The following is a 22404-nucleotide window of genomic DNA, read 5'->3' as shown; positions in this document are numbered from 1 at the left end:
CATTTCATTACCGATAAAAACTGTTCGCAAATTAAAGAAATAATCTCTCGCACTCTCCATTCACGGGATCAGATTGGCCGCTGGCGCTGGTAGACTATTAAAATAGAGATAATTAAAACAGGGAATATTCTCACCGTTAACCTCGTCTTTTTTTGCGCCGAACAACCATTCATCGCTATGTATCATGCATATGCATGTATACCCACTAACCATACCATACGTATGATATTGAACCGGTAAAATATGCAGGCAGCGATGACGAAAAAAAATGAGCCGCGTTTCGGTTAAATGTTGAATTAAACCTTACCAAGAATGCCGCCACGGACATGATCACGATAATTTTATCGATAAAATCGTATTTATTAAATTGCTGCATACTATGGTGGAAACGAGATAGTTAAGAAAGCGATTGTAAGAGCGACGCGGTCTGTTTGCTATACGTCGGAAAATATATTTGCTGGCTGGTAATGCAAGGAGTAAGAACTTTCAAAGAGTTGACGTTTTATGTACAAAGTAACAGACAATATTTGGTAATTTATTGTAAATTAATCTGTGCGCTATTTTTAGCCAATTTATTATTCGAATAATAATATTACCAGAGATCCAGTGAAATTTGACAGGGTTTCAACCTTACATCCTCGTATTTACAAGCCGGCGAGTTTACCAGTTTACATAATTACACAAAGCCAGTTTTGTAGCCGCCGCTAAACTCGCCAGATAGTAACGAGCAAACATGCCCGTTTACAATGTTTAATCGTTACTTTACCGTGTGCTAGGCACAGAGAAATTGTGTTTTCGCCATTAGCAGAGCCGAGTGTGTTGCGAGAACGGGGATTGTGTACCTAAAGCGCCGTTTGCGCGCTCACGATATTTATCGACACACCTAGCTGCAAACGAGGCGGCGATATAGCCCAGTGGTTAGATCGGTCTGGTGAGAAAGTATCGTATCGCTTATTCCTAAATCACGACCTAAGAAAGCGGAACTGTGTCGCAATCGAGCTTGAATGTCGCTCGCGACTCGTGGAGTCTGTGCGAACACGAGAATTCGTGGCGCGTATATCTCCGTGAAATACGCGTTTCTCGCTTGAGCCAAGTCGCTGCATGCCGACCTCCTGCTATTTATTAGCTTGGCGCCACGTTGACGAGCGTCGGCGTTGACTACTGTTAATTAAATCCGGGCAATTATTTTGCTCGACCCGTCGTAAACCATCCGTAGCACTGTCGCTCTGCGGAGGGCCACGAATTATACCTCATGATCGTCCACGATCGATCGTCGGCGTCGGTCCTCGCAATGCACGCCGACAGATCTCCGTTCTCGTTATCGCCACGATCGAGACTGTAATCCAGTTTGGCTTATTTTAGCTCCGTAAAGACAAACACGAATAGTGACTAATTAATTAAAGCTTAATAAAAGTTTGTACATTTTCTTCAGTGCCCTTTACGAACTATGACTTTTACAATGAAAAAGTAAAGGGAAAACTTTTTTACGAGAAAAGAGTTCTCTTTGTCATCTTCCCTTTTTGTTTTTGTCTCATTTTTTATATATTAGTTATTTGCATAGTATATTTTTCCAAATTAAAATGTGTCAAATTTGGTCATATATCACTGAATTTTCAAATTAATATTGAAAGCACTTTCTCTAACAACCACGGATATGCGGTTAAGTGTTAAGCTTTTATACATAGGATAAAATAAAGTTCAGTTCCGATCTAGAAGCTCGCGGTTACGGTAAGTGGATGGGTAGATTAACGACGTCGCCGACTTGATTGAAATTAGAGACGAAGGGCCAGTAATACTAGGAACACAATACCGCCCGCCGCAACGCCAATCTTGCCTGTCTAGTCCGTTACGTCGACTAAGGATAAAGTAGCACGACATCCGGCGAGTTTGAGCAAAGGTGATGACGGCACGGTTGAAACACCGGTCTGACGGCTGCCTAAAATATAGGCCAACAGGGTACAAACTCCCGAAGTCACAGCTGACAAATTGATAATAAAGAAATTGACAAAGGACTAAACAAGACATAGTTTTTACAATCCAAGCAGAATCTAAAAAATTAACAAATATTTCACTTTTTTCATATTATATATGCAACATAACAATCAGTTTCCGGCACATGTATACTAACAATAAGATCCATTCTTTTCTATTTATTGAAAAACGTTTCTTATTGTTAGATATATAAAGCAATATTTAGAACTTATTTATTGAAATCAAAGCTCAATCTCTTTTTGCTCTGGTAATGAAGCATATAATATGTTGTTAAATTATAAACTAAAGTTTACTAGTTGAACAGTTCCTTTTAATTGGAAGAAAGATATCATGTATTTTTTAAAATAATTGCTCATATATATCAAAGACAGGTTTTCTGCGATTGTATTTTTTTCAATTATTTCTGTATAACAGTGTTGAGATAATCAAATGATCTCGTGCTTATTCGTAAACAGACTTTAAATATTACCAAAATACGCTAAATTATATTCGAGCAAGTGCAATCATAAATTCTGTTTAATATTCCATATATGCAGCAAAGCTTTTGATCATATATGTATAATCACCCGTTTGGATTTCTAATCCGTAATGCAGTATATAATCGCGTACAAATCCGTTCATTGACTCGTCGATTTGCTGAATACCAATATATGAAATGTGGGACATCAATATTTATTTCAGCGTCTCGTATTCTCGTATGACAGCTGATTACGGTATTAAGTATGTTGCGTGATCGCGATACGTTTTCGTTGCTATACAGTATACGGAAATATCAACGAAAGAGTGAAACCGCGAAAATTTGCGGTGCGAAGAAAACCCGCCACAAAATCGCGCGGCAAATTACGGCAAAAGAAAACTTTTCGCCGCGCTTGTAACGAAGCAGCCAACATTTTATCGTGTTTAGTTTATCCGCTGTAAAATATCGCCGCTCGGTTATACCGCGAACTTCGTTACCGCAGCGGCCACCAAGCCGTTCACTTTGGAAAACGGCGCGGCGGTCGCACGCGGTCGACGATTTTTCGCAACTCTCCAGAGCAAAGGCAATTTCGTCGCGCTCGTAATTTACGCGAGACGCGAAGACATTGGCCGAGTTAAGACGTCCCGTATCACCGTAAACGCCGTATTCTTTTCGCCGCGGATTCGTATTTCGTAGAGCAAAGTTAAATCCTCGAAATCGCATAACGAGCTCGTTTTGCGAGAATGTCGGCTTGCGAACGCTCGATTTAGCAATTAGATTAAGTCCTCGATGAAGGCATTCATTGATTGCCGCCGAGGGATATTTCACTGCCTATAATGCAATTGTATCAATTCGACCACGTGATGAATTATGTTATCATGGATTATTCGTTTTGTTATCGGATAAGCGCGGAATCTTTCCAAATTTAATATTGGAGCTTTTCTATTGCTTGAAATGCTGGAGCGCTTTTTTTGGCGCGGTAGGAAAAGATGTGCGGTTCGATGTCTTCCAAGCTGCTGCGTCCGCTTTAATCTACTCCGATAATACGTCCGTATCCATGCGTGCCTTAAAATGTTTAAATTACATAGTGTTAAAAAGTCCATTAGAATTTCAAGTTAGGGAACACAATTTGGCATTTTGCCAAAGAAGCAGAACGGATTGGAGACGTTACATTAAAATGTAGCTTTCGTGGCGAAATATTAGACGAGCTTTCCACAGCAAACATCGTGGTGAAAATGTTACTTTTCAGTTCCTCGCAGCGTTTGAATACCTAGAAAATTCCAAGCATCCCAAACGCGACCAATTTATACAACGAGCGATCGAGGTAGAGCCTGGCATGCAACAATGCAGCAAGAATGCGTAACTGCAGATGAGGTTTGACTGAATGTTTTAGACGCTTCTTAAAACTAACGGAGCAAGTAATTAGTTTCTTTCGCGAAAGACGGCGAGATGGAACGAATCGCCAAATGATATTAGATCCTTGAAACATCAACCTTGATATCGGTTAAAGACACGTACACATTAGCAGGCGATAAATTGTCAGCGAGGTAGACTAATTCGTTTGAAAAGGAAAATACAAATAATCAATGTATATTTATATATATATGCAATGTATATAATACAGTGGTAATAATGTAAAGGATAAACTGTGTAAAATGCGAATCGTGTTGAGAAAAATTCGTTTCAATGTTATCGTAGCTCACTGTCGTATACGCAGTCCCATGAAAATATGTCTATTTGAAGATAAAACATATTTTTTCTCTTATCTTTTATCGCGTGCATAACTCACATCATTTATCGATGTGCTTACCGCGGCTTAGGGGACGCGGGGGAGAAATCGCGTACGACGAACTCCTCGTGAATTTTTCCGAGCCGCATTCAGCCAATAGTAAAGCAATATAGGAGAAGATGCCATGGCGTATTTATGCTGGATTCCAGGGCGGCTCCTATTCCTGTTATTGGAGAATGCCTCCAACTTAAATACGCCGATACGAATACCTCTATCTGCCTGCTGCGTTCGATCATACACGAGAGAGTACGAGAGAGTGTATTGCCGTCGAATAGACGACCGCGTGTTTCCCTCCGGTATGTTAGCGAGCATATTACCGATAACATTATCGAGCCCGACAACGAAATATCGTCCGCGTCGCGATAACTCGTCGTATAGCGAAGGTCCCGAAACGCGTTCACGTCGAACGGAGCGCGGAAACGATGTTATCGATTTCTTGTGGGGGCATCCTTCATTAAAATCCGGCGTGAACGATTAATTATTACTAAATGTAATCGATGCTAGTAGTTGGATGCTATATTTCATTGCAATATGTAATTATTTGTGTAATCATTATCGTTGATCCGAATATTTCGAATCTGATTTCCTCTTTTAACTTGTGACGAGTTATGATACATTCGGTAACTGTAATCGAAATACTGATTTTGTGTAATAATTAGCAGATTATAGAAAATTACTGGTAGATAAAAATTTTACGCGTTTGCCTCTAAATAATTTCCAATTTCGGGTTTCGATAATAATATTGCACGATATATTTGAAGTTAAATTAATACTCTTTATCCTCTACGTATATTCATATCTATTAGCTATTTAGAAACATCGAGACTTTATTATTTCCGAACTTATTTCGGTTTATTTACCTTATTTAAAATGTGTAAACATGTCTCTTGGAGCTGGTTTTACTTCTTTTTCGTTAAAACGATACCATATACGTTCGTAGCACATCTGCGAGTAAGGAACGTTAAAGTCTCAATTTACTTTTCGTACGCTACAATAATCCCGTTTCGCTTCGCTATGTTTTGCCAGCTCGTTTGACATTCGATGCTCGAAATATTTGTGTCAGCCCATATTCAATGGAGCGCGACACGCTCCATATCAAATATGACTTGAATCATATTTTCTGATTTTGTTCTTGCGTTAGAACATCTATCTTCGTTTTGTGTGTATTACACGTGCACACATCGTTACATTCTTATCGTGTAGCCATCGTGGGAATTTTCACGAGGACGCCATTGGCAGGAATAATATCGTAAAAATTCGTAAAGCGGATTTTTCTTAGTGTCTATATAGCACTGGATGCAGCGTTGCAGCTCAAGCACCGTCCAATTTAAGTTTCTGCAGAGTAACGATAAATTCGCATTTATACTCCGCGAAGAGAGATTTTGTGGTCAATTTGAAATCGACTTATGGAAAAACAAATAAATAGGTGACTAAATAAATGTGCGAAATAAAATTTGTGCAAAAAAAAAATTTGGAAGAATTAAGTTTAATGTTTAAAAGAGCGCACATTTATATTATATACGTTGCAAAAATGATACATTATAATGTCGTTTATTCATATTTTTTGGAAAGCAGTTTTTATTTATGCTATTTTATCATTAATTTTAGAGCTTTTTTAGAAACTAAAAACTAATATTTATATAGGTATTTAAAGCAGATATTAGTTTAATGTTTAATCGATGTGTTCGGGTTGATGCACGGGCGAGGTGCTACGAATATCAAGATCTTTGCAAACCGTAATTAGACAAAGTTCGAAGTTTCTGAACTTAAATCCTCGGGCTGCTTTCGAGCTGAGACGCGGGCACTATGTTACGTTTAAAGAACTTGGTGACCCGCTCGGTTTGAGTTAGTTCTCTCTTAACGGACGAATTCGCTTTTCGCGAATTTATACAACCCGTATTACTATTCACGCGATTCCCCAATGAAATTTCACAATGCTGCTCGGGCAATTCCGAGCGAGGAACATTTTTGCAAATTTACTTCTCCGCGACATCTCTTTGACTTCTTAAGTTTTAATTTAAATTTCAAGACGTATAGCTACTAAGTTAAGAGAAAGAAGTGCTTCCTGATATATTCCTTTGTGTTGTAAAGTACATGCCATTAATTTTGTAGAGTTTCGATAGATAAATTTTTAAAAAGTGTGAAAGTTATTTAAAGATTTTTTAAAAATTATTAATCATAACTCTTATAATTTGCATATATTTGTTGAGAAGCAATTATGTGATTTGAATATAATGTTTGGCGTACTTACCTCGCTTTGTTAGCAATTTCAGTTTTATCGGCGCTCATTGAAAGTACGAAGTTGCCTAGGATTTCGCTATCTCAGCAATTTTCTCGGATTTCAGAAGGTCCGAGTTCTGTCGGGATGTACGAACTTTAAATCGATCTTGGGGAATAGAAGTATATCACGAGTACCATAACTCTTTGCTTGTTCTACTTAACGATGGCGGATCGATCGCCGAGCGGGAAATATTTTTTGACGTTTTGTTCGATTACTAAGGCTCTCGCTGGTCTTGTCGCGTTCTAAATTACGTTCTAAAATCAAACTGTTTTATGGAAACATCTCCAAAAGAATTTTCCATCAAGTTGTTTGGTTGGTAATAATAAATTTGATTTTACGTTTGACGTTACTCGGATTACGAAATAAATTCTGGAAATATTGCAGTGCAGCGAAATCGCGATTCGAATATTCGGTTCGACGACTATTGGGATCATTCTGAATGGTGCTAACCGCGCGGTATGCAATTACGTATGATTAAACAGCAATATCGTCACCGCGACTTGAATTAAACGACAACAAGGTTGATCGGCACGCTATTAACGACGCGACGTGCGAGCTCGTCGTCGCGTTTGCCGATAAATTGTGTTTCCTGAAAAAATATGGGCAAACCGATCCGGGATGTAACTTCCGATGTACGATTATCATATCCGTTGACACGAGGCGTCGTGCTGTGAACATTGTTAAACATGTCGTACAAATTTGTAGTAACAGTTGTACCGGACCGGGGAGCGGGACCGGGAGCGGGACCGGGAGCGGGACCGGGACCGGTTGACAGTGCTTTAATTCAATTTCACGCTGCGATAGACTGCCCGCTGCTCGTCAATTATATCGACTGCTGTAATACCGAGAAATCCACTCTGAAATTTCGCGAATTATCTCGCGAATTATCAGCTGCGCGACGCGCGCTCTCGGTAGCCGGTACCTGGAGGGGAGACTATATTTGCCGCAATTAAGCGAAAACGTGTTACCAGGCTAATTTGCTCTATGACGCAATTTGTATTCTATTTAGCGATATAGAACGCGCCGGAGAATGGGCAGTTAAACGACCCTGAAACATAAAGCGTGGGGCAATGGCGAACGCATTTTTACGAATTTATCACGATTTTTCGAACGTGTCGCAATTCTCTTTTAACAGTCAGTCGTCATTATTCGCCATTGTCCGCTTGTTTGTCACGCGTTATTCCCGAGTATAAATGATCGCGCTTCGGTATGACTTCCGTTTTGGCATCGAAAAATAACAGCTCTCGCGGAAGTCCCGTCACCGACTCGTTATCCTCGCGAACGAACGACCCGACGCGGACGAGAGAGTCGTTTCGTTCTTCGCGGAGGGCTCCTTCAGCCCGTGTCTCATATTCCAACCGAAATGCCGTATTGCGGCTATGCCCCAGATTCGCCCTGTAATTTGGAGTGCGATCGTTAGCGAAAGAGCCTATGGAAGGTGGGTCGTTTGCGTGGTGGTTAACCGCGTTATATCGCGGGACATGCGTACACTCGCATGTATGTATGTGCACGTACGAACGTATTTAAGTGTGCGCTTACCCCTCATTAGTTTCCGAGCATCTTAGATTTTTACTGGTTAATATTTTACCGACGTGAAATTGTGCCGATGTAATCGTGCTGGTGCCACGATCACGTATCAATCAGGCAGGTGCATAACCGTATACGATATTTAATTAAATAAACTGGTGCTCTATAACTAGAAAAGAAACTTTTGTTAATGCTTTCTGCATCTTTCGTTGGATTAATGACCAACAGTGCATATGCTTTGGCAAAGAAATGAGATGCAGCAGTTAGCCTGATCTTACAATGTGTACCCGCTACCCGCAACTGTGTCTGTACGTACAGCAACGGATCTATTTGTAGTTTTGTTTGTACGTTTCGCTTTGCTTGTCTTCTGCGAAATGGTGCCTGCATCCTTCCATCATTAGCAAGGAGTTTCGCAGGGAATAAATTGAAGTAAGGTACACACGTACTATTTTTACGATAGGCCGCCCCGTTATCATAATGATCGTTATAACAAACGTATCGAAGGCAGTCCAATTAACGTGATCGTCCACGACATCCCCTCTGGGAAATATGTATATTTCCCAGATGTTTATTTTATTGATAGACTTTTATTGATAGACTGATGACACATTGATATATGTGTTATTTCAGAAATGTTATCTCTAAATTTTAGAGAAAACTTGTTTCAACACAAATTCATTATCATAATTTAAATAATGAGATATAATATATTAGAATATATATACATATAATAGAAGATCTAATATAATATGAATAAGCATAATAACAGAGATACTTAAATATTATTGGAAGGTGAGATAAATACAGTTGTGACAGATTAAAAATAGTCTCCGAGTATAATAGCTTTGTGTAAACCCTTGCCATATCTCTTTATTAAGTTTTTTTTTCGTCTTTTCGATACATTAATATCGCAGATATTTTTCTTGATGTAACGTATAATGAAAGAAAAGCCGATGTTATGGTTCGGGTCTCGATTCGAGTCACGGTGTGTTGAGAAGCTGCCACACGTACACGACGCGTCCTGTAATTAACACGACCCAACGGGTTAAAATTATGTCAGATACTGCCGTTTACTTCCATCTCCACGATGCGACCCGCGGCCTCCGCCCTCGCCACGTCTCTCGAGTAAGTATTCCCGCGAGCGTCTTAACGTAACTCGCTTCGCAACGTATGCCCGAGCCGCTAACGCCGTGTAATTAAGCGCTCTCGGCGTGACGATAATGGCGTCATAATTACGGAGCCCCCTTACTTTCCGCTCCTAGTCGGTACGATGGCACGGCGATGAAAAGATGTGCTGGACCATCAACATAGTCACGCTGCATTTTCGGTGAAAACTATATGAACTGATCGTGAATGATTATTGCATCAAGATTAAAGGGGGAGAGACGTTTGACTGAAATTAAAACACGTTACGTAATTTCGAAATACGTAAATAATCTGAAAAGACTGGCTGCAACTGTATAATGAGTAAAATGAGTTTGACAGGAAGTTGATGAGTTGAACAGATATTTCCGTAATCCGTTAAAATTAATAATGGATGTAGATAGATGGAAGATTTATTTCGATTCTAGGTCAAGCTGAGAAAGGCAATTCGTATATAAATCCGGATACCGGAAATGAAAAGCAGGGTGGTTGGTACATTTCGACTGCAGTTCGATCCTGCATTCACGATCGATAAGTTTTTTGCGTCGATGAATGGTATCTTTTGCTACTATTCATTGGATTCTGGATATCAAAATCAAAGTGAATGCTGCAATCGCGAACGCGATACTCGGTTGTTCACGTTTACGCAGACCCCTAGCGTTGACTAGGTAATCAACAGTGATCAATCTAGAGCGCAGATTCGCCGGGGTCTATTATCGGCCAACGTAGAAGTCGAGTCTCTTCAAACGACGCGACGTTGCTCTCTGCTCGCTATTGCAGCTTCTCGTATTCATGGAAATTCTAAGGACCCTATAAACCCTGTTTAAGGATCATTTCGATCGAATTAGGTCGGTCCACATGCACGCACGCGCACGCACGCGCACGCACACGCACCCATCTGCAGCGTAATGGAATTCCGATACCAATTTGCGTCCGCTTTGCTTTACGTCAGCATAGTGACAGCCGCGACCTCATCGTTGCATCCTTTCAAAATTATTACTGAAATCGGGTAACTGATCGATGAGAAGTGCGAAAATGAGATCTCTCAATTATATCTTTTTTAGCTTGAACCAAGATGTTTCCAAAGCTCTGTAGCAAATTCTCCCTTTCTCTCTCTCTCTCTCTCTCTCTCTCTCTCTCTCTCTCTCTCTCTCTCTCTCTCGCAATAGGAAAAAAAGTAATCCTCGTCACTCGATTTTAAATTATATTTATTCTATTTGTCTATTCGTAAATTTTTCATCCACTTATTCGTAATTTATCTCAACAGATTTCAATATTGAAGGATTAAGAGATTTAATATCTTTTTTTTAAATCAGCACACAATTGCTTAAGCGAAACATGTATTAATAGAGGTTTGAAAATAATTCCCAAATCGTTCTATATGGTTCGTTCGGGACAAATATTTTAGTCGAGTTCCGCACCGTGCTCGGATCTTAAACTGCAATTATGGAAATTAACTGGCAAAATAAGCCGGCCTTCGGAAAGAGATGATAGACGCAAGATACAGCGAGAAGTTGAAGTATATGTGAGAGTGACGCGAAAAATAGAAGCAAAAGGAGGAGACGGCCGTGGCGCTCGAATAATGATCGATCACACGTTCCGTTCGCCTGTAGAACCGGATGTCGTGCCCTTCCGCAACAACCCGCGATGGACGGTCATTTGTTCGGGCTGGCGCTTATGTACGATCCCGGGGCCGTGTCATGCGGAAGCCTCGATGCTCGTTCGTGCCGATATATCGATGCTATTACATCAACGTCCTCCGTTACGAGCAAGTTTTCGTTGTCCTTTTGTACTTTGTGTCGCGCGTGAAATTTACTATCGATAGCGCAAAGCGAACCGCATCGCAGTTAGTGGCTATTACGCAGTTACAACTATTTGTTTTGTCGTTTTGTCATATTTAGTAATTTACCCGCCACAAAAGAATATAACAATCGCAAAACTCGACCTCGCGCAAGCTTGTGCCATTCACTTGCTTGCTGCAGATGTCTTAAAATGCAAAATTGGTTTTATCTGGCGAAAGCCACTCGCGCTCGTGTCGTTAAGCATTAAGTGTCGAAAACCGCGAATTTTCTGCACGCTATCCGCTGCCATTTCGTTCCATCTCCGCGTCTACAGGGAACATTAAAGTTTTAATGCGGCAGGGATAAGCTGTCTTCGCCGCACCACGGGTTATCCACTAAATGCTTCAACGACAACCACTGCAATTTTAGTTTGGCCGAGTTGCCGAGTTGCACGCAGTTCTTGTCTCGAAGTCATCCAAAAGACTTTTGTTTGAATACACAGTGCCGATTAAAAATTTGGAATCATGCAAGAAAAACGCAAGAACTGCAGGAAAAAGGTAAATTCCTGCCTGATAGAGATCCTATTTATTAGAGTTTTAATTATTAAAGGTACTAATAATCGACGTTCTGTTGTGTAGTACATATTAACTTCATTATGATCAAATTAAGCAAATTAAATTTTTCAGTTAATTTTTCATTATTATAGAACAGCGGAAATTTGAATTTAAATTCGCAATTAATTAATCGGTCATTCTTCTCTTCTGAATAATTTACTAAATAGTATTAATAGCTTTGTACTTTTGCATCCGTATATTTTGTTACTTAATGGTAAACAATATTTATCGTTCATTATTTCTCAATTTGTGAGTGAAATATAAATAAAAAATGTATAATACGTGCGCTCATCGTGCGAGTAATGATATTTCGAGTAAAGACAATTTCATCGTTTCCTTAAGATTTGGAACGAGAAACTACCTTTGTTGTATGTACGTGAGTTTGTCGTGCTAGAACTTTGTGTCGGAACTTTACAGCGTACTGAAATGTAGGTATACAAATGAGCGGTGCGGTGCCCATCGGAACGATTAATCACTTTCCTTGCGCGGTGCACGACTTCTAAAAACTCCGCGCACTTCGCTTGGTGACAAATCGAAAAGGGAGTATACGAGGGTTTCGAAACTCGAATCCAATGCCGAATAGTAAAACTTTGGTCTCGGAGTATGGCTCACTCTACCCAGATTAAATCGCATTTATAGACGTTCTTGATGAGTTTCGGAGAGATTCTTAGGGAGAATTTCTTCTCGAAGATAATGCTCCGTTAGATAATACAGTTGCGAGGTGAAGTAAACTTTTAGCGTGTATAACTATGTTGTTAGTATACGACACTAAACTATCTCGCCAAACTTTGCATCAAAATACGAGTTACTTTATAAAATATCCGTTCGTTTCGCGCTGGTGGAGAGGAATGGAAAGTATTGTTTAACACTTAAATTACTTTTCGGTATATTAAGGATTAAATTACTTTTTCTACCATTTTTTTACCATTTACGAAAAGCGTAAGATACATCAGGGAAGCACATATAATTTACATAAATATAAAGTGTTGAAACGCATAACATGAATAAATTTAAATTTAAATTAATTTGACGTGTCACCGCGACGAGAAACAATTTTTCGACTGTTTTTGCACATGACAAGTCCGTCGAATATCGATCATATAATGTGTGAGTGTGTGGGACTAATCAAGCTTGTAGCATCACTCGCGCAGGGTGATTAGATGCGCTATCCGACCTCAAACAACCCGCCGTTCTAACTCAAACACCAATCCCTTAAGGGAACCAAGATGTTAGATTATGTTACGTCGTTAAAGGTAATTAATACTGCCTTTCGCTCGCATGCTGCGCAGTTGCTTTCGTTAGAATTTAATGAGACGTATCATTAGCGTGATATTTCTGGTGATATCTATTATAACAGACATACATCGCTCTTATACATAAATCAGAAACTATCGGTCATAATGTAACATAATATTATATTATAATAGCATATTCTGCCAAGAGACGGTTATTGCTATTTTTTCGTCGCAGTCTGTTTGACGAAATAATCCAGTATTTATCGCGGGAAAGAAACGCGAGAAATGCGACGTGTAAACTATTGTAATATACGCGTGTTTAATACGCGCGGCAGGAAGGGTGAGAGAAAAATGCGCGTCGCTCTTAATTAATGGAGCGTGTTAAATGACGCCATGTTCTATATGGATTGCTTTTGTTCACGGTTTAAATGACGGGCGATGTTAATCATCGCGACGCACATTATGGGGGGTGAATTGGCGATGTACCCTCTTAATAGGCCACGTGACAGGCGAGGAAAAGTTGCACCAACAACATTGCCATACAAGTTGTGCAACGTGTTACGTAATCTCGAAACAGAGAGAGAGTTAACATGCTCGGAGGAACAAGTTAAGTGCATTATAATGTGAGCGTCTCGTCGCGCCGTTCGAGTATCGCGTCATTGATAGCATCAGCGATGCTTTACGGATAATAGCCGTTAGGGAACACAACAAAATTTATATTGTTCATTAACATGTAATCAATATAGTAACTCTCATCAAAGAGGAACGTAATTTTATATTTCCTTGAACACTTACCTATATAAAAATGTTGGACGTCGATAATAATGTGCTAGAAATAATGTTTTATTTCAATCATTATTTAAATCATCAGGGCAATGAAAATGTCATTTTTATTAAATGTTTTCAATTAATTTGTAATTAACGTCACTTTTGCGACTGCGTGATTAAATTTCGTTAATATTTATTGAAGATTTAATCCCGCACGTTTTAATCTTTTCGACTTTTCGTATTATTTGCATATTTTAATTACATATTGTTTTATTGAGATAATATTGCAATTTTGGTGATAGCGACAGTTTCGAAACGTCAAATTTTCCACGGACCATGTAAACCGAACGAGATTCACATTTCGATCACGCTCGGAAAGGTTTTCGATGGGTCATCAAAGGCTTAAGTCTCGAAAGACGAGGTTCGTACTCGCCTTCGATGAGAAAATACAGAAGTGTTAAGGGTTAATCCGGTGCCAACCCTCCGTCACTCGCCACTTAATCCGAAATCTCTTCCCTTCGTTGTGCAGAGCAAATTCTACCGCGATTTGCTGAATTTTGCAACTACGAAGTAACGATAAAGCGAAATTTCAGTCTTCCTCCATATTTGAACAAATCATTTCGCATAATATTAATGAAATAAATATTTACCTATTAAAAGATTGTCCAATATGTTATCTTTCATATGACTTCTCGCTTCACACTTACAATTGAAATCAGAATTTCAGACCGCGTAATACTCAAAGTATTCAACCGATCGCTTTAACATCGTGTCACGCACTTTATTACGATGTTAATTAACACTTTAATCCTGAACGTAATGTAGTTGGCGCTTTGATTTGCGCCTTGTTACAAAGTTAATCGAAGTTAAGAGATGAAAATTTCTGTCAAAGAGAGTTGCTCGACAAAACGAACAAGGTGGCATTCTGCGGTGGTGAAAATATGCTCATCTGGAAATATCGGAAAATACTCTGCGAGGACAATAATGATTCGGATAGTGCACATTCGTAATTAAACGATTCGGATAGTGGGCCAAATTCTTTAATGTTCGTATTAATGTTATTTACCAATGTTCATTAACATTATATTAATTAATGTATCTTTTTTTCTATCATTTATATACTTTTTCGAAACCAGATGAGTAATCGGCTTTACATTGCGAATGAACAGATTTATCGAATACAAGATATTTCTCGTCTCGAACGAGAATGATGTGTCGTCGCGGCATGCAGATGTAGCATCCCAGAGAGATTGCCGCCATGCGACCGCGCATTCCGAGTCGCGCGTCTTTTAGTCTCGGCAACATACCGAATACACCTTCGCACAGGAATGCGTAAAGGAATCACGAAGAACTACTCTCTTTGTATGTCACTCTCTCTCTCTCTCTCTCTCTCTCTCTCTCTCTCTCTCTCTCTCTCTCATTCGTTGAAAAATATGTCGATTTTTCGTGAGGTAATCTACGCGACATGACGCGACGCGGTTCATCTGTCTCATCGGCGTGCGAACGAACGCCTGGCTCGATTTAAAAGATTTTCAAGTGTGTTTACTGTGTTTGCGTCGCACCACCGTAACGAGAAACCTCATAGTAATAGGTTCTCTTAAAGTGCTCAGAGTAATTTCTTTAAACGCCGAACGCTGCTTTGGAAGGAAAGTTCGCTAATGAATTCCTGTCGGGTTCTTCACCGTTGGCGCCATCGAAGTGTTTACGTCAAGCGTTCTCTCTCTCTCTCTCTCTCTCTCTCTCTCTCTCTCTCTCTCTCTCTCTCTCTCTACGAAAACGCAGCTTTCTTTTACTCAGCCTCTTCTCTGTAATAATCAGAATAATACGCACCGCAAACTGTATAAAACTTACTTAAGAATATTAAAGAATACATTGAGATGAATAATAATATTTTTTGACGCGGAGCATTACGAGATGTCGGTATTGTTTCCCGATTTTGTCAAAGTGATCTCTATAATAGACAGTAGGTCTGATCCTGTACACTCTGTACTACTTACACTGGCCCTTTCTCTCTCGTGCGAGGCTGTATAAAAGCCTCGACGCCGTAAACGCCTCTCTATTTGAAATGCATTGGTCGTAGGCGAGGAGCACGACGACGCTGTTTGCGCTGTCAACCGGCGGATAATGGATCGGGGTCATCGGACAGGCCGCTGTCACGGCAGTGGTGGCGGCGGCGGCGACGACGACGACGGTGGCGGCGGTCTATGAGGGTGACCCGTAGAAAAATGACTATTACTTCGCCAAAGATCAGGTTAATAAAACGATCGGTCAATGTTGCCCGCGGCCATCCCAACAAGCTGCCATTCCTCTAGATACGCGGCGTATCGCGATGCTCTCACACGCCTCGCCAAGAAATGATCGAGCGACATGTAATTTTAAGCCGACCATAGGTGGTTCGTAGATTTCTAAGCAGTATCCGGATACATCTGTGTCAATTCTCAAATGCTGTGAACAAGTAATGACATTTCAGATATAATTTTACCTTTCGAGTGAAGCTTCAGGTTATTTCATTCTATTTTTATTTCTTTTTTTATCATATTACACATTTCGCGCGCGCGCGCAATTCTACCGAATTGCAATAGCGGAGAATCACAAGAAGATTTTTAAATGATTTTGATGCACGGATTTTGTTATTCATATTATTTTTGCCAACTCTGTGTGTGTGTATGTGATTATAAATGTGTATCGCGTACATTTCTCTACTCTCTAAATATTACTATAAAATACCTATTTTACGCGTCAGTACCCCTGAAAATGGTTTTTTTTCTCTGTTTTCCGTAACAATAGAAAAATCGGGCGTGCGCCAGATCTGTCGAATTGTTAATTCCGATATACATGTCGCGCAGCATCGTCGTCGCCTGACAGGAGATTCATGCTCGTCCCAGCTGTTTAATATTCCGCATCTGTAAGCCGCGCGAACAGGCTGTGCTTTTTTTACAGTTTCTCTCTCTTTCTCTCTCTCTCTCTCTCTCTCTTCCATACGTGAAATACACGTATGAAATTTTCTATGGCGTCATAGCGCGCGATGGAAGGAATACCGAAAGCGCATTTTATAAAGAACGACGGCGTCCCTTTTACCATGCACATTCACGCGGAAGTATAACGGAGCAGGAATATCGTTCGCGCGGCGCATTCCGCAGCCTGGAGAGGCATGACCTCTCTCAGGTAATTTGCGTCCCCGTGCACGCGCGCGACCCTGTGAAAATCTGCCCAAGAAATTTATTTGCCGGTACGATGAATCCCCTTGCTGCGCTTTCGCATCGTGTCTCCTTGATGGTTAAAAGATGGCACGTTTAATGCGCGCTAAGAGCCGTCCTTAGCTTGTCTTTTAACGCGACAACGACGTGGTGCCACATGGATCCGAAGGCATTACGTCGACCGATATTAATCGTGGTTGCAGCCTAAAGTAGTTTGCGAAATTGATTTATTTTTAAAACGTCTGTTCGTTTTTTAAATGTGAATCTTGTCTGAGTGAAAATGTCGATAAATCACACATGTGAGAGTGTCCTGAAGGCCCCACAGCCAATATAATAACAATCCGTTTATCTATTCCCTTTGGGACTTTGGGATCGTTCTCCATTAAGTTTGGCCTCATCGATCAGCGGCTTATATCGATCTCCATCACTGCTTATTGTTATTGATTCCCGATATATACCAATGTGTGGCGGGCTTATACCGAAATTCTCCCTTCGCTGATAAGTCTTTCATCGTTTCCGGAGAATTGCAGCTAGCAACAAAAAGTGCGATGGCACTTGAGAGTTTCGCTCTCCAGCCTCCAGCACCGACCGACGTGTGTTGAAAAACCGCATCCGGGAATATCTGGATCAATTGCCGCGCCGCCGCCGGTGGTGGGTGAGTTAGCGAACGGGCGCCCGGGCGGGCCGGAGGGAGGGCGGGCGAGAGCGAATTTCCTCGATGACGTACTCGTCGTTATTAAAAATTCTTAGCGTGAGTAATCTCGGTGTCGGCGTCGTGCGGTTGGGGCCAAAAGGAACGCGATACGTAATTTTCCCGTAATTACATTTACGGGAACCAGCAACACACTGCCGCGGCAGCTGCTTTGGGGAGAACCGTCCTCGGTATATTGGATCTCTCAAGTACCTACTCATCCTACCATCCTATCGTTGGATGGTTTCTGCGAAACTTGAACTTTCCGTCGGAGAGCTCAAGGCGATCTTCCCGAGAACGAGCACCGATCGCGGTCGATGTCGTTCTCGTTCTCATTCTCGTCCTCGTCTTCGTCTTCGTCCTCGTCCTCGTCCTCGTCCTCGTCCTCGTCCTCGTCCTCGTCCTCGTCCACGCCGTGCCACTCACCTTTAAGCGACGAGATTCTTCCTCCTCGAAAACCTTTTTTCCGCTGCATGGCTTTCGCTCGGGACTTAATCTTTTCTGTAAAGTTATGAAAACGTCACGCGCCGTATAGTACCGGCCACAAGAGCTTCGTAGTGTTTCGGTAATGAAGTACGTTCCCGGTCAAAGAGCGCGACATGAATTCTGATAACGCCGCATCGTGAGATTAATCGGACCAGAATCGTATCGAAAGGACTTTCCTGATTAATGGAATTTTTTATTGTAAAGTGGTTATCCACACCGACCAATATCTCTTTTCAGTCTCTATATCTTACTTGTCCTTGTACCTTCCGTTACTCGCTTCCCGAATTGAATTCTGAGACCTGACATCGCGTAAATAAAGGAACTCATTGTAGATAAGTATAGCTTTTTAATTGAATCTCTCTATAGTTAATGTTTTTTATTTCAGTTTTACGTTTCAATTAACCGGCTATAAACTAAGAGACTGTTTTTTTTTATGTTGAGGAACTAATTTGAAACGTTTTTAAAGAAACGACCAGTTTCAGCTAATTAAGAAACAATTTGCTCAAGTTCTTGACGTATATTAATTCTGCATCCGGGTTAATTGCAGCACAACGCGTATTTTTATAATCTTTATTATAATACCATCCTCTGCTTACGATACTAAAATATCCAACCTAGACATGATCGAGTGGCGTTATTCGCGCGCATCATCGCGTAAGCCAGCCGTCCATCAGCAACCTCGGAAAACATTAAACAACCGACGGCTCTCGCGTATCTCATTTGCAGTAAGGATGCGCCTTTGCCTATCTCATTATCCTTTCTATGCTAACGTGAGTGATACGTCATCGCAGTATGAAATTCACTTCCCTCGGTTAATCTTGATACACAGTGTTACTCATCACCTCATTAATACATTAAATTTTCTAACGTGATTAAAAAATCATTCGTTGCTTCTAATATGATTAATTGATTTAATAACAAAGCTCACGTTATTTATGTTATCCTTTGTGTTGGAATTAAATTCGTTATCTAAAGGCAGTCGCAACAAACCACTTACGTGATAGTATGCGAGCTGCAAGATGCTTCCATTATGTAATTAAAGTGTCTAAAAAATTAAAGGAATAGTAACTCTCTTTCATTGTTTATTTTATTCGCGTCATAAGTCGACATTAATTACTTTACCTTTAACGCCACGGCCGATGACATTTTGTCAGTATCTTCGATTTCGAAGACTGAACATTTTTGGTGCGAGATGTGCACTGCGTTTTGATGATCTGTCATATGGATCATTTCATTATTTTTTTAAAATTGAGGTGTCTTGGATGTACGAGTGCAACCAATTACTGGAAAGAAGAAAAGATAAATCACAGACATAAGAAGAAGCTCGAGAATCAGTAAAAATAAAACTTGAGTTCAGTATTATTTTATAACATATCATGTATGATTTGTCTTTTTATAGACAACGGTTTATGCATATTTCTTCTTTTTGAATTTCATTTTTCTGATTTAAAACGGTACTTTGTCTTGTGTGCAGGTACATATATAGTGCTTTAGTCAGGATATGAGAGAGAGAGAGGGGGGGGGGCATTTTCGTCTAAAGTTAAATGACACTCGCGATTGCCATGGTTGTTGCTATTTCCAGAAATTTTGCATTGTCTGCCGTCGCGATTTCGTTGTTCACCCACGGTGATAAATATTTCGGCGAAATTGCAAATTTTACGATGATAGGGGTAAACAGTACAGTTGGCCACTCTACAATAATTGGCCACATCTTAAAAAATTAAAGATTATAAAGAAATACTATTAAAATGTTTTTTTAGTATAAAAAAATAATTATTAAAAAAATATATTTTTGTATTTATAATTAAAAACATTTTAATAGTATTTCTTTATAATATTTAATTTTTTAAGGTGTGGCCAATCATTGTAGAGTGACCAACAACTGTACTGTTTACCCCTATTTGATTACTTGAGGCTATAAGGGGAACGAATCGCCGCAGTAAATCACCACGATTATCTTTAATCTCTTTAAGCGCCGCGCAAAGGAATATCGTAAATTCGGTCGCGCGCATAAAGCTTTCAATTTTTGCGCGCGTAGATTTGCGTGCGTGCAGTTGTCGGTATCACGTGTTTTCGTGGGTTCGTGGTTGCCTTCATCTCCTTTTTTTCTTTAGAGCCACCGTGATTCAGTCTTTGACAGCTCTCCTAAATCGAGCTGTCGAGTAAATCGTCCGCGCGTACAGTCCGAAAAGAGAGACGTGGCGAGCCGAGCGGACGTACGGACGAAAACGACGAGCGCGGAGCGGCTCCTATTATCAAATACGCGCGTAGGATACAGGGCAAAAAAAAAAAGGAAAAGCGGATCGGAGATCCGTGCCGGACACGCCCAGCCGCGTTTGCAACGTTTTCCATCGTTTTACTCTTCCCCTTTTTTCATTCCCGGAGTGCCTCTGGCGTTTCTTTTTCCAGCGGAATGGAGGTCACGATATCTGCGTTTCCGTCACGTATCGCTTGAATAATATATCCTGATTTAACAGTGGAGTATGTGCGGCAAAATATATTTCCTATTTTGTAGCATAGTAATTTCCTTTCATCGACGTGTATGCGTGAATTTGTGTGTGTGTGTTTCGCCGTTTTTTCATTTTTATTCGCTGCGCGCCTCTACTCTTGCGCCGAAAAAAAAGGATGCTTCCGACGTTGATGGTTTCGACAAAGTGCTCGTAGGCATTTAACGCGTTCAACCATGTGCATTGCTGTGTCCCGGTGTTTTTTTGTGAAATAAAGAAACGCCGTCGTTTGGTGCGCTCGGGGCCCACCAACGAGGAGAGAGGCTGGAAAATACGAAGCTACCGTGTGAAAGTGCTTGATCGAGTCTACCGAACTTTTGCCGCACATAGATGTGTGTGAGACTACTGTTCCGCCTGTCTGCCAGAACGACGTAACTCTCGAGAGTCGAAGTTGAAATATCCTCGGATTCGCGAGCGTAAGGTGAAAAAAAAACCTCGAAAGTTCTCCACTGTTTGAAGTTCGTTCGCGCCACTTTGGCGCGATAAGAATCACTTCCATGCATTATTCATATCGCAGGGAATGAGAACGATGTATATTGTACTTACGAGAATCAATATGCGTACTTGAAATCGCGCTTACATGGAATAACTCGATGAAAGCGCCGAGAATAACCTCTCATTTGAGATGAAAGGTTTCGTGGCGATAGCAAATTGTACATATGTATTGTATATATATATATATATATATATATATAGTCTTATGAAGGGATTGAAAAATTTTAACATTGATATTCTTGATAGATATACATATTAATGGTATTTCGCTAACAATAAGTATTGTCTCTGTTGTTACGAAAAATAACCCGTTAATCCCGCGGATATATACGAGATGCCTCAGGTTGCCTGCATTTTCTTTCCCGTATATACTCGTTGTATCTTTTTTTCTTTCGTAAAGAGAGGAGAATTATATTTACCAATATTTATATATAAAGTGCGCGTATCACAGAGGAGTATTGAACGCTTGCCATTGAACGAAATTATTCGTGGTTGATTCTTATTAACATTAACATTTATTCTCATTTACGATGCATAGAAAATCTATCTGAAAGTAGATAAACTGATGCTGCTACACCCTAGTCTTTGTTAGTAACAGAAATGTTTTATATTTTCCTGTTCATAAAAAGATGTTTAAACGCATGCAAATGATGCACGATACGTAGAAATGCATAAAACGTAATTACATTATGGAGATGAGAATTACGTGAAAAAAATCTGACGAAAGGATTAGCGTAACTCTTTTTTCTTTCTTTTTTTTTTAAATTGAACTATACTATCGCACATCGGACATAGCGGATTAATATCATGTAAAGTAGCAGCGAAAGCTGCGCGCTTTTTGCGATTCAGTTGTAGAACATTTTCATCGAAAATATCAAACGGAGTTGAAATCAGCAGCGATGTCGAATCCCCTCCCCCCCTCCGCTGCTTTTGGCCTCGTTTCGCGTTTGCACTTGCATCACTCTTCTCATTTGGTATTCACCATTCGGCTCGCTCTGTTAATTGCTTTATATTGGTAAAGTTTCTACTTCAAATTATACCGGAACGAAAACCTGTATTCCTTTCTCGCTCTGCGGCCGCGAGATGAAAATACGAGCAGCTGGCGGTAGGCGGCCGATGTACATTCACTTTAAACTTTATGTAATTAATACCTTATTTTTTTTAATTTTCAGGTGAGTAGCTGGCGAATGTACATATAACGTCCAGGTGCAATCGTCGCAAAGTTGTGGATGGCATGCCATGCGGCAATCTGCAATAATTCATCGTACGTATTTACAATAGTTGTTAACCTTGTGTGTATATAGTAGTTCTAATTGGCATAATTACTGTCTGTACACGGAGTGTCAAATGGGCAACTTCGCTGTCAGCAAATGTCAATAATGGAGACATGCGCTGGCCGCGTTGTAACCGCGGTATTGAACCGTCATTACGATGGATAAGG

The 22404-nt window shown here is 40.4% G+C and overlaps 1 protein-coding gene across 11 annotated transcripts in view; it reads left to right on the top strand.

Annotated features, from left to right (window-relative positions):
- Positions 1 to 22404, top strand: part of LOC139771895 (neurotrimin-like) — a 307135-nt gene that overhangs the window by 91013 nt on the left and 193718 nt on the right. For 3 of the 11 annotated variants that reach the window (XM_071705061.1, XM_071705063.1, XM_071705062.1), the window contains one exon: positions 22136 to 22227. The exons of the other annotated variants lie outside the window; for them this stretch is intronic. In XM_071705061.1, the coding sequence (XP_071561162.1) occupies positions 22203 to 22227 (25 nt within the window). In that variant the 5' untranslated portion in view covers positions 22136 to 22202. Of the gene's footprint in view, positions 1 to 22135; positions 22228 to 22404 lie in introns of those variants that run through there. 11 annotated transcript variants of the gene reach the window in all.

The sequence above is a fragment of the Temnothorax nylanderi genome, unplaced genomic scaffold, assembly GCF_030848795.1.
Source record: "Temnothorax nylanderi isolate EJ_2023f unplaced genomic scaffold, tnyl_v1.0 TNYL_tig0045_pilon, whole genome shotgun sequence".
NCBI classification, from domain to species: Eukaryota; Metazoa; Arthropoda; class Insecta; order Hymenoptera; family Formicidae; genus Temnothorax; species Temnothorax nylanderi.
The sequence above is the reverse complement of the archived record's forward strand: the minus strand, read 5'-3'. Positions and strand labels throughout refer to the sequence as shown.